The sequence below is a fragment of the Natrix helvetica genome, assembly GCF_964273705.1.
Source record: "Natrix helvetica genome assembly, chromosome: 1".
Lineage (NCBI taxonomy): Eukaryota > Metazoa > Chordata > Lepidosauria > Squamata > Natricidae > Natrix > Natrix helvetica.
Genome location: NC_138548.1, coordinates 54099664 through 54117671, shown reverse-complemented (window position 1 = coordinate 54117671; position 18008 = coordinate 54099664). Strand labels below are relative to the sequence as shown.

Sequence of the window (18008 nt, the reverse complement as noted above, 5' to 3'; positions counted from 1 at the left end):
TACTACTTTTTCAAATCATGTGTCAGGGTTCCAAGTAACACCCTCAATGAAAGAAAACTCCAAGGCTTGACGTTCCTCAAAGTTTCATTTTATTAGAGATGTCATATTGGCACATCTGGGAAAACCTGAATATGAAAGCTTCCATGTTTTCTCCACCCAAAAGAAAGTTCAAGACCTTGCCCAGCACCCACATGTCCATCACATGGTCTAATCAAAGCACTGCCCCAACTGGAGCTGTCTCGTAGTCGCACCCATCCAGGTGCAGGGCAGAATGTCCTTGACTCTCGATGTTATGACTATATATATCCCCAGATCCATACAATTCCCCCTCTCAGTTTCCCACAGACTAAATGTGGCAGGCCTGAAGAACCAAAGCTGGCTTCCAGGCCTGACACAATGGCTTTTCCATATTTCTCTGGCATTTCTGGATTACTCGGAGCAATTATTAGCACCATTCAGTAACTTCAGGGGGCCATGGGATTTTGTTTTATGAACCAAAGACCGTATAGAATCTGAGCCAGTTCAGATCTTTTTGAACTTTCAGAAAAAATAGATCTTGTTATTTAATCTTCACTTATTATAATTCTATGACTTTCGAACATTATTTTCTCAATAGGAGCCTTTGCCAGCAGACTTTCCTGAAGATGACATGCAGTTAGCTTATGTATTTACATCACATTGCCCAACTACAAATGGTAATTTAAAGCAATGACAACAATAAAATATGTCAGCCTATTATATTTAAAATGCAATTGCTATTAATCCAATTTTAAAAACTGACTATCAGAAAAATGAATTTTATTCTTTATTTCTTAAGGCTACTAACTCCATCCAGCACATATTATTCATATATTAAAGGATATATACTGTATGTTAGCCATGAATTAGGTAAGGTTCTGAGTCGAAAATGCATATCTTCAATATCAAAGACTATTCAAATAAAGTTTTCTTTCTTGGTAGGAGGACATATTAAATTCACATCAAATGTGGGTCCAATGATGGAGGTATAGAGAGAGAGATGAGAAGAATTATCAGGTGAAGGCTGCAATATGCCATGGTTGATATAATTACAGATTGCCAGGAAAATGAAAAATGATTTGAAGAAAGAATATGAAATAGAACCAAGACTACCTATAAGGACGGACGGGTGGATGGAGGAAGGGAAGGAAGGAGATGGAGAGGGAGGGAGAGGGAGGGAGGGTGGGAGAGAAAGATAGAGAGAATTGTATGACAATATGGATGCAACATTTTAAATAATTTCAATATAGCAATGTGAGAACTTACGGAAAAACTCAATAAAATTATTGTATGTTATTTTTAAAGAGAAAATTGGTACAAAATGCTTCATAGATGTTCTATAATTCCAGCAATTGCAAAAATAGATAAATCATATAATAATGCTGGAAATATGAGACAGAGAGAACATTTTATTATACATGGTAGTCAGTTAAAAATGAAAATACTTAAAAGAAATGGAATTATTAAAAAAAACCTGTTTGAAATAAAACTTCTCAATTTTTCTAAGAACTATACAACATTTAATTTTAATTTTTTTTTTAAAAAAAACCCCACATTTTTCTTTGTGATATATGCAGCTATGAGGACAAATTTGGCTCAAGGTTGGAAAAAAGACATTTGGCAACTACAGTTTAGCAACTATAGCAAACTGAGAAACAGGTTTGTCTAATTTGCCCATTCAACATTTTAATAAAATGTTTAATGTATGAATTTTTATAAAAGGTAAAGAATCAGCTTTGTATCCTCATAGTTACCCTCCAGCAACTTTCTAGTTTCTTACAATAGTTTTTTTGGGCTGAGACAGTTTTGTCAATCCCAGGTGGCTAGATTTATACTGTACAAACAAAGCTACACTCTGCGGTTTTAAATTTGTAGTATCTGGATTCATATAACCCAGGGGTGTCCAAACCTGGGAACTTTAAGACTTGTGGACTTCAACTCCCAGAATTCCCCAGCCAGCATGGCTGGCTGGGGAATTCTGGGAATTGAAGTCCACAAGTCTTAAAGTTCCCAAGTTTGGACACCCCTGATATAACCCTTTAAGTCAAAACCAAACAAAATACATTATGGCACAATGCAATTTATATCCAAATAAGAAAGAACACATTCTTGTGAGATGCGTAACACACAGTTGGGGTAAAGGGAGCTCTCTAAAGTATGTGCAGAGAAACAGAAGGAAAAGGGTAGGAATTGGAAATGTGAGTTGAACATTTGTTAGAGTTGGTTAACTAGCAGCTGAACGTGTGTAGGTTGACACTTTCTAGAAACACCTCTCTTCGCTTCATAACATTTCTTGTTACCCTTCCCCTTCATGCTTCTAATTTCAAAATATTTCCCGTTGAAATTCACAAAGGGAGTAAGGAATCTGATCCCCCACCGCCAAGGGAGGTTATAGCTAAAGGGATCAAGTGGCCCAGTAACTGGAGAAAAGGCCTTTCAGTATTAATTCAGTAGCTCCTTTTCATTCTGGGGTTGTTCCCATCTGACGTCTGTTCAGAAACCTGGACTGTGGGATTGTCTGCTTCATTAACCAGTATGCATAATGGAGGATGAGGCTTAAATATACTGCATACAAATATGCATACTATTCTTTAGGAAAAGACATTGAAGAGCTGTACATTATGCCCAGCGTAGCTTTGTCCTGTCCTGCACAACAGTTTGCTTGTACCTGCTGAACAAAAGCCTTCCATATTTCTTTCTCCCTGAATGACAGTGAATCACTATTCATCTGACAAAATTCACATGAAACATTTGAAATTAAATGCCGCAGACATTTCATACCACAGGCGTGACAAGGATCTGAGTTACAATATCATTTCTTCATCTCCGCTGATCTTCACTGTTTCCCTTTCTATTTTACCCAAGTGGCTTGTACTGTACCTGACAAAGGCAGCCACCCTGCTGATCCTTACTTCAGTTCTGCTATTAGCGTCAAAGAGCAAAAGCAAACAACCTTGGCTTGCAGCTCTGAACTCCACAAAACCTTGGTGAATGGGCTCTTGTGTCTAGGACAAAAGAAATTAGGCATTTTCTTGTCAAGAGACTTCTCATGCTGTTTTTGAAGAGCACTAAGCTAGATAAAGAGGATAACCTTTGCCTTTAAAAAATGCATGCAAACCCTTGCATTTGTATACATTCTAACTTTTATTGGTTTTTGCATCACCAAGAAGAGAAATTGGGTGGACTGATATCAAAGCTAGCTTGAGCGTAAATAGCTTTGGGTTTTAAGGGGCTAAGTATACTTAAGAGGGCTTCTCTACATAAGCTTGCAAAGAAAAGCAGCCTCATAAGGAGAGGATTTGGAGTAGAGAAATAACAGGGGAGGTTGAGCTCATACTTGGGTTGAGCTCTCTTTCTGTTTGTAAAGATTTATTTGTCAGAAGAACAATAGTTCTAGAAAGAAGTACTTTTCCTATACCACAGTTACAGATACAGTTACTGTATCTTGCAAACAGAATCTTTTTAAAATTAACTGACTTTAAAGTAAAACTCCACAGCTAGTGACATTATTCCCTCTGATATTCTTGCTCCATAATAAAATAATTAGTTCAAAGTCATTATTTGCCTTCGGCGGTGAAGACCTGGTTCTGCTAGCGGGCCTGGGGAAACCATAGCGGGATGGAGCCCATTAAATGGCTTGTGTGATAGGCTGTCACTGGGGAGGGGAGGTTGGGGGTAGGGGGTGATTTTATTACATTAATTTATTTGATTTTTTATTAGTTTTACTGTTTTTAGATGTGGTTTTTATATCCTGTAAGCCGCCTTGAGTCGCCATGGGCGAATAGGCAGCAATATAAATTTAATAATAAATAAAAAACTAATAAATATTTGGTTGCAGACTGTTTACATTGTTTAAATTTTGCTCTATTGTTATTTTTAGTTAAAAGACTGCTAGCAAGGGGTCAGAGTTTTAAAGTAGCAGTCTTTTAACGGATTCAAAGTTGCATTAATCTCTTTATACTAGTGGTGTTCTGTTGGACACTAGCATTTTGAATTAAATAATATACATAACTCATATATACCGTAATTCCAGAAATGACCTTGAATAAATTTAATTTAATACACTGCTTTTTTACTAGCCAGAAATTTAATTTTGGGGGAAGGAGGAAGGGCAGCAAATACAGAGAGATTATGCAAGATAGATGGGACTGTGTTCAATGTTTGGACAGGGCCAGGATTTTCCATGTTTAGGGGTCTTTGTCGGGTTTTCCTTTGTTTAAACCATGTTCAGTTGCTTAGTTGTATCAGACAATTGTGTTGCTAAAATTCAGTGACATTATGGAAGCTTTGAACACTGCAAAAAAGAGTTGGGGGAGGTTGCAAGTTCTTTACAAAAAGTACTTGAACTTCAAGATAGTTTGTGTTTTAAAGCTAAAACTTTCTAAAATGCTAAGTCAAGTAAATATAGAGAACAATACAGTTACTAAAAAATAGCAGCCACCATAAATTAATTAGTTTCTGAAGATCTAATGTTGTTTACCATAATTTTTTTCCGTAATATGAAGAGCTCTGTTTTTTGTAGTTTTTGTACATTATTTTTAGAACTAAGACTACCATGTGTAAAGTTGTGTAAGCACATCTAAAATTGCACCATTAGTGTACAATACTGTACTGTAAAAGTATAGTAACATATTTTGTACAAGCAACATTGCAAACATACCTAATATTAGAGTCAAAACTGCAAAACTCTTTGCTACCTAAGCATTTGTATCTGAATTTGCCATCTGGGCAGTAGGAAAAAGAGTTTAAAATAGAAACCACAAACAATGTGACAAAGAAAGGAAAGTGTATTATTTAAGCAGAAATAGCTTCTTATAGCCATTTGTATGTTCTTTCCTATGCAGCAAATACACAGTTGAGAGGAGATTCAGATTGAGAACATGATAAGAGTTAAATTTTATCTCTTAGCATCATGTACCCAGATCAAATCATCTTACCTCTCCAGGAATTGCATTGTTTAAAAAATGAAGAAAAAGAAAAGAAAAAAAGATTGTTGATTTCCTGAACAATCAGGTCTAAAACAGGATTTCTGAACAGAAGTCACAGTATCCTCCAGAAAATGATATAGTAAACTAATCTACCAAGCCCCTTCTTAAGTAAGATAGAAGGATAATTCTGTTGAAGCTAATTCTGTTGAAAATGTACTATTGTCTGTCTTGTATGATCATTATGAGTAATTCAGTGATGTTTATTAATGGTATTCATAACTCACAGAAAGTGTGTTCATATTATTTAACTGCTAGTTTTTAAAATGGTGTTAGCTTTTAATGACAAAAAATGTGGCATGCTCTATTGTAATCAAAGAGTAGATGAGTAGTTGGTTGAGTTTATAAGATTACTGTGTTTCTGCTTTTTCAGAAATTGTCTGGCAATTCAGGGGGTAAGAATAAAGGATGTACACATGCAAAACAATTGATTTAGGATTCAGATGATAGAAAATAATGAATTTCTTCACCTTGGTTTGCTTACTTGCTGTTTCAATTAAATGAAATGCCATGAGAGAAAGATGTGGTCTTTAATGCAAAATAATGTGTTTTTCCATTTAATAATGGGGAAGGGGCTACACAGAAAATTTCAGTAAAATTTCTGCAATGTCTGCAATGAAGGATGGTCACAGGAAACTGGGCATAAAGAACTACAATAGTAGTTTTTGGTTTGTTTTCTTTTGTTTGCTAGAATCTGGGAAACCAAAAATTGGTCATAAATTCACATGAAGCCTTTCAGAAGGGGAACAATTTGCCTTTTTCTCCAATATTACTTATATGTTCTTGAATTTATGAAAATAGAACTGTTATGCTGTGAAGACAGTCTTTTTTATCTTTAAAAAAATCTATTTGTGAAATAAATACCACAGAATATTCTAACCAATATTCTTGCAGGTCTTTGTGTTGGATCTATCTGATTCTGGAACTTCTTTCCCTCTCCAGACAGATGTGACATCTGATTAGTTTCTACATGCACAGGGGAGAGGGGATCCAAGCCCTTTTCCCTTGCATGATGGGCAGATGGCTGAGGATGGATGGTTTTTTAAAAGCAAATTTCTGGTTTTGCATGTAATTGATTTCCATGCAAAGAAGCTAAGCTGCTGGTGTGTTTGCATGTGGGTTTCTAATATGTTTTCTCTTTCTCTCTTTCTTTTCTTCTTCCCTTTTCCTGCTTCCTATGAAAATGCTTCATCAGATGCAAGTCATGTTCCAGGTGAGTGTTTGGCTTGCCAGAGTATGGGAGGAAACTGCCTTCTAAGAATGAGAATGAAGAATAATTTCAGTTGTAAAGTCTAGAACATATATTCAATTGACAGGCATTGTCATCAGCTGTACTAGATAAACACATTATGGGATACACAAATGTGGGGTTGTAGTAGTCATTTTCTTGGAAAGCACACAATAAAGTGCCAAAATAGTCTGCACAGCATAGAATAATAAAGATTTATTGTAACATTCTAATCCATTTCAAATGAAATGTTGCTCTTAAAGTCAACACTTGGACATAAACACTTTCCTATTACCACATAGAAATTTTCAAGAACTTCATGAAATGTAAACCAGTAAAAGAAGTAATATATTGAAATGTTAAAACGTAATAATTAGTGCCCATAAATTGATCAAGGTGCACTATACTGAATGAAGACAGGCAAAATGAATCTAATTCATTTCTCCACTTCAAGGTAATATTCATCCAAAATGAACACTGACTACCAATTCCTGTGCTTATTCCAATGTTCCATTCTATTGTGCAACTCTAATTTCATAACTTTGATTTATCTTTCATTGAAATCAGCAGACCTATTGTTCAATGCCAGCTAGATTGCTCTATTTTTCCTGTGACACAGGAAGCTTTATCATGCAACAGACAAGAAATAGAAGTAGGGATTCAAAATTAGATGTTTTACATGGTATAGGTTTAGCTCAATTCTTAAAAAGAATGGAAATCGGCTCCAGAGGACTGCAGTGTTCAGCATAGAATGGTGGACTAATGGTTTCTTCTGCTATGAGACAATTTGAGTTGAAAGTATAATTTTAGGTTTTAACTAGGCTTCAACTACTTTATATTATTTTGTGGTTTTTTAAAATCTCTTCATAGGTTTATACAATCTATGGAAGAAAAGGCAATATACAAATTGAATAAAGAAACTCTTTTTTGCTGTTTAAAATTGCAGCTCCATTTTAAGGTCAAGGTCAGAAATTTGGAAAGAAAAGGATGATGAATTTCTGATCATTCCTAATAAAAGTGAAACTAAATGAATCTAAAGGAACAAATGGTTTATAACAGCGATGGCAAACCTTTTTTGTCTCATGTGCCATAAATGGGGAGAGCGCAGGGGGGGGCGTGTGCAGGCGTGCCACACCCATAATGCAATGCGCGACCCCCCCCCCAGTGCACATGCACTCACTACAGGCGCAACCCCCCATTTCTGCATGCTTTTTTGTGCTCCCCAGACTCCAGAGGCTTTAAAGGAGCACGGGGAGGGTGAAAACAGCCTCCCCCGCCCCCCGGAAGCCCTCTGGACGCTTCAGGGACCTTCAAGAGGCTTCCCTGAAGCCTTTGGGGTGCTCAAAATGACCCTCCGAGCAAACCGGAAGTCACTTCCGGTTTGCTCGGAGGGTCGTTTTATGCGCTCCGAAGGCTTCAGGGATCTTCAAGAGGCTTCCCTGAAGCCTCTGGAGCAGTCAAAATGACCCTCCGAGCAAACATGAAGTCCGTTCCCAAATAGCCGGTTTGCCCGTAGCGCCATTTTTTTGCATTCTGGAGGGTTCAGGGAAGCCTCCGGAGGGCCTTTGGGTGGGGGAGAGGCTCTTTTCGCCCTTCTCAGGCTCCTATAAAGCCTCTGGAGCCTGGGGAGGGCAAAAAATGGCTTTAAAAAAGGGTGAACTCAGCTGGCCACCGTGCGCACGCGCGCTTGCCAACTGGCAGGGCAGCGCCTCGCGTGCCCTGACAAATGGCTCCATGTGCCACCTGTGGCATGCATGCCATAGGTTCACCATCACTCGTTTATAATATGGGCCTGAACATAGTGCTGGAACTCTACTCCGATAGTAAGAACTGGAGACTTTTCTTCAGGACCCTGGACAGATACCAAGGAACCTTTTGCTGATAGCTTTATATTTCATTCTGCATTAATACTTTTGGGATCCTTGGTGCTCTCCTGAGTTGGTTGTTTTCTTGCAGACAATTCATTGCCCAACTAGGTAACATCATTAGAACTAGAAGGATCCTACAATTCAACCTTGACCAATATTCTATTGGTATTATTATCTTTCTTAGACCTTGCCTTTGTGCTGGAGAAAGGACATTACGATTACTGGAGATAATTATCTACCCTGCATGTAATGGTCTATCACATTTCAAATCTATCCATAGTCCATCTAATTATCAGCAGAATTAGTACCACATGAGGCTTTTAGTAGCAAAGAGCCAGTTTGATGTAATGGTTAAGGTGGTGGCCTAGAAATCAGGAAATTGTGACTTCTGGTTTTGCCTTTGGATTAAAAGTCAGCTGGGTGACTTTAGGCCAGTCACTCTCTGTCACTGCAACCCATCCCTCAGGATCATTGCTGTGAGGAAAATAAGGAGAGGAACATGTATTATGTATGTTCACTGCCTAGAGTTACTTATAAGTAATAAAGGTGGAATAAATGTCTAATACATATGTATGTATGTATGTATGTATGTATGTATGTATGTATGTATAAATAAATAATAAATAATAAATAAATTAATAAATAAATAATAAATAATAATAATAAATAAATAAATAAATAAATAAATAAATAAATAAATAAATAATAATAAATAAATAAATAAATAAATAAATAAATAAATAAATAAATAAATAAAGCCCTTTACTTTTTTGTTGGATATAGCTCAGGGATCATGATCTATCACTCTTGATTTTATGATCTTCTGATGTGAAAGTGCCTGCTTCATGGGCAGTGTTATGTTTTAAATCCAGTGTCTGCATAAGTTGGAACAGTAGTTCTCCTGATTCTACTGGCACGTCTTAATTGTGACAGTCCATCACTGATGGCATACCTTGATCATGACAGAATCAGGTCAAGAAACTTTTAGTGAGAAAAGAATTATTTATTGACTGATTTATTTTGACCATCTTACCTTGTCTTCAACTTCAGATTCCTAGACCAACTTATAAAGAACAGGAAAAAGTGAATTCTTGCCTTCAGGTTAACTCTCTAAACAATATTGAGCTGGGAAACAAAAAAAATAGGTAAACATAGGTGAACACTTTGTTGCAGTGTTCAGCATCAATGGGAAATAATTTAGCAGGCCATACAGATGGTATTGATACAAGCTGGAAGAACTGCTGCTTTTCCATCTGGAGACCACAGCATGGAGGTTAATGAAAGAACTACTATCAGCTGGATCTGTATTTACTTATAGAGTAGAATGCCTACCTCCTGTTACTTTTTTTTTCTAGTAGATACCATACATTCAAAAAAGAAATTAGAAGTGTCTTTGGGTTATGCCTAGTTTTATGGCAACAAAAATTCCCACTTTATTCTCATCTTATCTTTCTCAGAACAAAATTATCTAATATCCATACTATCTTTTTCATATTTGCAGCAATCTATTTATTATATTATCTTGTCCTTCATTAAGAATTATATAGGAAGCCCTTATCTATATAATATCAATTGGAAAAATAAATTGAACACTTTCTCTTTCTAACAATGCCTAAACTGTGGACTTTCCATCCAAGACAGATGCTACAGGCTTTTCTTTTTCTTGTTTCTTTCTCTTTTAAATTGCTTATTCCTTGAGGCTTTTAGGTTAACTTTTAGTTGAATACATTTTTGTAAGTTCAATCACTGTTATTCTCTCAATTATTGTTACTGTTCAATTTTATTTTCTTCATGCTCCCTCTCTTTGGGAACTCAAGGGCCTTTCAAATTCAACCAAACATCTAATCTGTACTCATTTTGGTTAATAAAGTCAAGAAATTATATTTATTTTCTTTTTTTTAATGTTCTTAGGCAATTTGATTTTCCTTCATATACCTACATTCTTTATGAATGTGGGAAATAAGGAAATAGGAGCTATTGACAGAAGACATGATATGCAACATGGCATAACTCTAAAAGAAATTCTCTTGCCTATGACATTTTTTATCACTAACTTTATATTGATGCATGATGCACTTGATGAAGTGGACTTTATTCCATGAACACATGCCATAATACATAGTCTTTATGATGCTAAAGAACTCTTATTTTTACATACACATATTTAACCTCACTGGTTAATTTTATACATAAATATCATAATTTGATTCAAAACTAGCAGAGTTACTATCAGTGCAGTAACAATGCTCTGACAGTAGAATCCAACTGCAAGATGCACATTGAGTTTTTGATAGCCAGAGGTATCTAAAGTCTAATAACTAAATAAATTAGCTTCATTGATTAACTAATCAAGTAGACAGGCCAAAACTATTGTTCAATATTACAAGCTCATCATGAAAGATCTAACATTGGTTGTAGCCAAATGGGTATCCCCAGGGTTTCTTAATCATGGCCTGCCAAAATTGTGTGAAATGAAACTTGATTGGAGTGAATTTCTCATTTTCATGCCAGTCATTTTAATTTTTTGGACTGATATTTCTGTTACCAGGGAGCCCACAAGAGGGCTAGTATCCCTCTTCTTTTAACAATCTGTTTGAGACTTTATTTAATTCATTTTGGATAATCAACTATGCTTTAGGTAATGATGTAATTCAATATTATTAGTATTAGGGCTCAATATATCTTTATAAAATGACTTAAATTATACTGTCATGGCCAGATCTCTAGTTATCTTTTTCACAATGACTCGTGGCATCTTTGTTTATTTAAAAACTTGGTATCTTCCAGATGAGTTCAATTTGCAATCCACTGAATTCTCAGCTGATGTGGAAGGTACCCATTTTAAAAAATTGGCATAAAAATTTGAAATGATTTTTTTCTGAGGGTTTTTTAATCTAGGTTTTTGAATGAAATTAGACCTTGAATACTAATTTTTATATTGCTATTATGAGGAACCTCTGGTGTTATTTTTTTTTTGCTTCCTCTAGTCTATTTTGCCTGATGAAATTTGAGTGTTGGTGCATGGTAAATACATCGAAGAAAAAAGAGGCAAAGAACATAGATTAAAGTACTTCAGTGTGGCTCTCAATAATTATATTATGAAAAAGTACCACAAATTGCTCATCAGATTCTACTATGAAAATGGGTTGTATTCCAATTCCCATTACAAGGGGATAGTCTTTGGGGGAAACTTTAAGATTTGGGAAGTGGATCATTTAATTAAAAAGAGGCATAAGATACCACAGCTTCTTGAAAAATTTTTTAAAAAATTAGGACACGGTACTGTAAGGGAAGCAAAACTTGGTAATGATTAGCCCCATTTCTGGGCAGAGAGTTTTAAAATCCTTCTTTACCTATTTAAGGAATGGTTGAAAATGGCTATGAAAAATACTGCACTTTGCCGTGATTCTATTTGCCAGTTCTCTGAGACCAGCCACAGAAGATGACCAAATTGCCTTTCAAATTATCATTTTCTCATGTGAAGGATATCAATTGTGAAAAGCTAATGTATATTTGTTGAATACCATTTCAGTGAGGATTTGGGGAATTCTCCATTAACCTTTCTGGAATGAATGAAAGGTTCACAGGAGTGATTCTTGGTGGAAGCTGCTTATAAACATATATTTTAGGATGATGTTTTTCAAACTTGGCAACTTTAAGATGAATGAATTTTAATTCCCAGATTTCTCCAGCCAGCATGGGAATTCTGAAAGCTGATTCTGCGCATCTGAAAATTGCCAAGATTGAAAAATACTGTTCTAGGATGCTCATCTACACAAAACCAGCCAGTTACTTCTTGATGTCACATTCATATCAGAACTTACATTCATATTTTTTGCACGTATATTTGTCTGGTTTTTTTCCTATCCAGTGCCTGCTACAAGCTTTGATCAGGCTGCAGCCACAAGAGCAGTTGTATTAAAGTAGAATTGCAGTACAAGTGTAATTGATAGAAAACTGAAACTGTAGAACATTTATTGTTCTAAAATAAAGAGCAGCTAATATAAAACCCCTGTCCAATATAGTCAACATAAATATATTTGAAACATTTGTCAACATAAACATATTTGAAATATTTGTCTCTAGAACCAATACGGCATCTACAGCTACTTGCTGTGTTGGTCTTCTTATCAACATAAATATGGTTTCACTTTTAGTAATCATTAATTCATTTCTCAAAGTTTCTTTCAAATTGTCTTAGATCTTAAACCAGAAATAAAACCCATGGCATTTGTATAGCTAGTTTCACATTGAACATGTCATCTGACCTGATTTACAGTCATATTATTTAACTTCATTTAATATTTATGTCCTTTTTTATGAGGACAATGTAAAATGCCAACATCTAACTCTCACATTAAATTATATATGTATTACAAATACTGCTATTCAATAGCAAAGGTTGTTATTTAATGTAACAGCCAAAAATCCAAAACACATACCTTTACAGTCAACTTTGAAAACTAATATATTGTGTGTGTATTGATTTTTATGATTGCAATAAAATTATTAATGAAAATTATATTTAAAAAGTAGGCAAGGGTAATGCAACAGAAAGTGAATCTATTTTCAACCTTGCTCATGAAAAAAAAGTAGTTGAAATTACTTGGGACAGCTTTCCCAAGTGTTAGTTAAGAAAGCTGGTCTGTTTGGAGGACCTTAGATATAAAAAGATAGGTATAAATTAATCAACATGACATTATTTTCCCTCTGAAGTTGATAGAGATTTACTTTAAAATTAGGTATGGGAAAAAACAGAATAGCATAATTGTTACCTGTAACTGGATTGGGAGTTTTTCCAGGCTTAGCACTTGGCTAGCCACTATTCAGGGTTATATATCCTTAGCTACCATATATTGGTATGGGCCAGTCCTTCTCAGGCCAACCACCTCAAAGGACTGTTGTTGTGGGGAAAACGGGGTGTAAGGAATATTAGTTACGTTCATCTCCTTGAGTTATTTATAAAAATAATAAAGGCAGGATAAAAAAATACCTTAAATAAAAATAATAATATTAATGATTTAGATAGGTTTGTCTTCTAACACAACCACTGTTTTATTAAGTGAACATTATAGATTCTAGAGGCTATGTTCTTGTACAGTATGTGCAGAGGTTCTTTGAGAGCATTTCTCTCTGCCATGTATTTCCTCATTTTTATCTAGAAGGAAATTCTGTGAAGTTGTTTTGAAAATCTGATTTTAATCTAACTTCACCTGCCAGGTAATTCAAGTAGCTTTTCTTTATCTCTTCTCCCTTCCATCACTGATTGGACCCAGCTCCATCACTAAACAGAAACCAGCAGCACATAGTACTGAAGAAGATCCATTTTTCACTGTGCTTTAGTTATGTTCCATAATTCTTCCCTGCTGTCATTCATAGGTAGAAACAGTAGTCTGTGGAACTAAATAGAACCATACGTCTTCCATCATGCTGACACAGTCTTTTTGTTCTAGCTGACATAAAAAAGCCCTCCACCCAACATTGCATGGGCTGAGTAAAACAAGACAAGCTATAATTAAGAAGAACAAAAAGACTCTATCATCCTTCTTGGCCTCAATCACTTGTCATTTTAAACTGGCTTTTTTAATGCACTTCTACTCCTTTATGTTTAGTGGCTTTAATTTCCTGGTCTGTAAGTGCTAAAAGCCTGGCCATAATTAACATTGACAAAAAAAAAATGATAGTTCCAAGGTTTCTATTTTAAGTACCCAATCCACAGAAATGCCCCCTATAAGTCCTTAAAGAACATGGCCAGTGTTTCAGTACATTATTCTTTCATATAATTGTCCTCTGAATCTAGTTTTTAAAAGTCCTTTTAAGAGCCTGAGTTCATATAGATCCAAAAGTTAGCCCTTAAGCACTTTGTACAATTAGCAACATGCACTTTACTTTAATATGGAAAATGGAACTGCATATTTATATTTAAAAAGCGATAACTTTAATTCCTGAAAGTAGTGCTTTGAGGTCTATCATGATTAAATCTGGCTTTTTTTATAATAACGTTATTAGATTTTTAAACAAGAAAGATAAAAACTAACAGAAGTTAATATTTAAGATGAAAGAAAAAAAGGAAAAGGAAAAGTGTGGAAAATAAATAAATACATTTAAGGAAATTATTTCCAATTTTCTTTTATAGCAATTATAGATATAAATTTCATTTAAACTTTTATTCTGTGGGTTCTTATTCTCCAAACCCATATATCATAATTTTATTTTTTTTCTGTTTTGAGCAAAAAGTCCAAAAGGGGTTTCCTACTGACATTAAACTTAATTAGTGTCTTTTTTCTAATCAAGGCTACCAATTTAGTCATCTCTGCAAGCTCCATCATTTTCACCATCCATTCTTCCACTGTGAATGTCAAATGTTTCCACTGTTGTGCATAGAAAAGTCTCGCTGCAGTTATGATATATAAAAACAGTTTCCTGACTTTTTTTTTCTAATCTTTTGTCAGTCCCCAAAATACCAATGGCTTCATTGCATATTTAAAATCACCTGCATTAATGTTGTATGTATCTAGACCCATTTTTTTTAACATGTCCACCAGGCATGATAAAAAGTCACTCTTGTTCACATTCAGGGTTAATTTGAAGTGCCTTTATACATTTTAGTCAGTTTTTATAGTAGCATATACCAATGATGCATCATTGAAATAAAATCTCTTCAACATTATTATACAATATAAATTTCAACCTTTTCATCTTCATATTATCCCATTGTTCTATTTGTATGTTATAACCAAAAATTTTAGCCATTCTTTCGCTTGTGCTTCTATTTCAAATTTCAGTAAAATGTATATATTTTAGCCATAATTTTTTCATCATTTGTACCTAATCCTTTTTCAATTCAGTCTTAAAATGTTCAAAAACAAAAGTCTTTCTATCTATTTCAAGTCTTTCTATAATTGTACAAAGACCATTGACACATTATATCCTTCTTATATCAAATCTTGTCATGATTTAATTTTGGATTTTCCTGGGAGAATTCTAATATGTCACCATAAGTTAACCACTCGTATTTAGTTATAATTTCTCTTCTTTGATATGCTTCTTGTGATGAAAGCCACAAGATATTTTTGAACACAACCTGAGTTTCTATTTATTCCATGTTCTCGATGTGACATGTCTCATAAAAGGATTTTTGAAATCTATATTAACCTTAGTCTTGTGATATAAAAGCTAAATGCTTAAATGTTTAAGCTTGAAGCTTAAACTTTAAATAATTTCTTCCGAACTCCAGGTATTTTTGTCAGCATCTCCCACTCTTCCATCCAAACAATAAGCTGCAAAAAAAATTCTAATTACATAAACCCAAACTTCCTCCTCTTTCTTTAGCATCTATAAGAGCTATGGTGGCGCAGTGGTTAGAATGCAGTATTGCAGGCTGACTCTGTCCTCAGCTAGAAGTTTGATCCTGACCAGCTCAAGGTTGGCTCAGCCTTCCAATCCTTCTGAAGTTAGTAAAATGAGGACCCAGATTGTTGGGGACAATAGGTAACATCTTATATTTGATTCATGTTTTTTTCCTCTGCCAAATTTATCAAATTTAGATAAGTCTTTCTGCTGTTAAGTCATTCTATACAGCCATTTTTGCCAAAGTCATTTAGAATATTGTATATAAATAAGACGTTCAGCTACTGTAAGATGCTGAGCTTGTTGATCAGAAAGGTCGGCAGTTCGGCGGTTTGAATCCCTAGTGCCGCATAACAGAGTGAGCTTCAGTTACTTGCCCCAGCTTCTGCCAATCTAGCAGTTCAAAAGTACATTAAAAATGCAAGTAGAAAAATAGGAACCACCTTTGGTTGGAAGGTAACAGCGTTCCATGCACCCTCGGTGTTTAGTCATGCTGGCCACATGACCATGGACAGCACTGGATCTTCGGCTTTGAAACAGAGATGAGCACTTCCCCCTAGAGTTAGGAACGACTAGCACTTATGTTCGAGGGGAACCTTTAACCTTTAAATATAAATAAAATTGATCAACAAAGTTGATTATGTGCCATTTCACATTTGCCTTTTTTAAAACTGAGAAATGGGTTTCAGAGTACAAAATAACCAAGAATCATGTCAACTGTGAGTGATTCATTCATTAAATTATCAGATACTTTCCTTTAAAATGACCAGAAACATCCAGCAGTGGAAGTGCTACACTGCTGGGGACAGTGTAAAATGATGTAAAAGCAATGCCCCCGGATTGAAGAGGAGAGATTTCTTGAGTATTAATTTTTCCCTCCTATAGTAGAGGAGGGAAATTAGCCAAAAATCGCCATTAACTAATTTTTTTAACCAAATCTTCCTGTGCTTATGTTACCTTCCATGTGTGTGAGCTGGGAATCTATATAAATTTGTTTAATAAAAAAATGAATATTATTATATTTTTCCCGAGTTGTCTAGGAAAGGTTAATGGGAGGGGGGGGGATAGTTTAATATCATCTGCTTCACCCAACTGATAAAAGCCTCTGCAGAGAACTTTGGATATAATCAATAAATATGTCATTTTTTGCTGCAAGGTTATTATCAATATCATTTCTGACAAAACATAAGCACTTGTTCTAAAAGCATATAATCACATAGACAAATCCAAAGGAGAAAGCATGCAGTAAACACAGGGATGTCTTGTGTTTTATTATCAGCATTATGAAATTCTCTTTTCTTGTTGGAAAACAATTGCCTAAATCCCGAAATATATTAATAACGGACAGTTGGATGAACAAAACCTTATATTAAATCATATATTCTTAAATTATTTACATATCTGTTTTGCTTTTTGATCAGTAGACTGTAGAAAAGTATATCATTACAGTTAATCGGGGATCCGAATACTGTAGTAGTCATCTGCAAAAGATAATGAGTTAGCTGAATTTATCAGACAAGCTTTAAAAACCCTAGGATTATAATGAATCACTATTGGGAATCCTATTTGTAGGACATATTGAATATAGTCCTAATGTCAAAAACTTATCAAGTCCCTTGCAGTGCAAATGTTTTCATATAATAGATGCATCATGTATAAAGCATAACCATGCTTATGTTTTTAGATAACATTAAAGTAACATTAAAACTTTTAATATATTAAAATCACAGATCAACTTTTCATGGAATCATGGAATGGAAGGGACATTGGAGAGCTTCTAGTTCAATCTTCTGCTCACTGTAGAACTCCATAAATGGTATCATCTTCAAGAGATTATCACCAACCTGTGTTTAAACATACATCTGTTCTGTTGAACAATTCTTAGGTCTGATGTCCAGCCACAGTTTGCTTCATTATAATTTGAATCTATTGTTTCTTGTCTTCTGATCATTTTTGCCCCATTTTATACATGATAGCTATCAAATACTTAAACATAGTTATGTTTCCTTGCAATCTTCTCCAGGCTAAACATACCCAGCATCTCTAACTGCACTACACAGTTTTTTCCTTCCAGATTCTTAGCATCTGGATTGTTTTCGTTTGAATATTTTGTATTCTAAACAATGACCACAGCTGGTAAAATATACAACATCATTATCAAAAATTAAAAACACCAATTCAATCCTGTATATCCCAAACAATGAACCAACATTTGCAGTGCATGAGATACAAATTGATAATTGATAAGATTTAGCATGCTTTTTATAAAATTCAATCATATATCCAAGTATTCTGACATTGGTTTTTCAGTGCTTTAAATTTATTTTTCTTTCTTTGTTTTTTCATTTGTAGTTTGCATTATCTTTCTGGACTTAAATGATTTTCCACTATTGAATCATCACTATTTTCATTACTTTTTCCTAAGCTATTGTCACAGTTTCAATCTTAAATCAAACTGTACACTGCCCTATAGATGAAGTAAAAATACTTCATAATTCATATGTCAGGCCTGTAATTATATTCTTTTTAGGATCTTTGGCCTGCCACACTTTTTAATAA

General features: G+C 34.7%; 1 protein-coding gene across 2 annotated transcripts in view; it reads left to right on the top strand.

Moving 5' to 3' along the window:
• Nucleotides 1-18008, top strand: part of NRXN3 (neurexin 3) — a 1287124-nt gene that overhangs the window by 102338 nt on the left and 1166778 nt on the right. For both annotated transcript variants that reach the window (XM_081936219.1, XM_081936218.1), the window contains exon 4: nt 6199-6216. In XM_081936219.1, coding sequence (XP_081792345.1) covers nt 6199-6216 — 18 coding nt within the window. The remainder of the gene's footprint in view (nt 1-6198; nt 6217-18008) is intronic.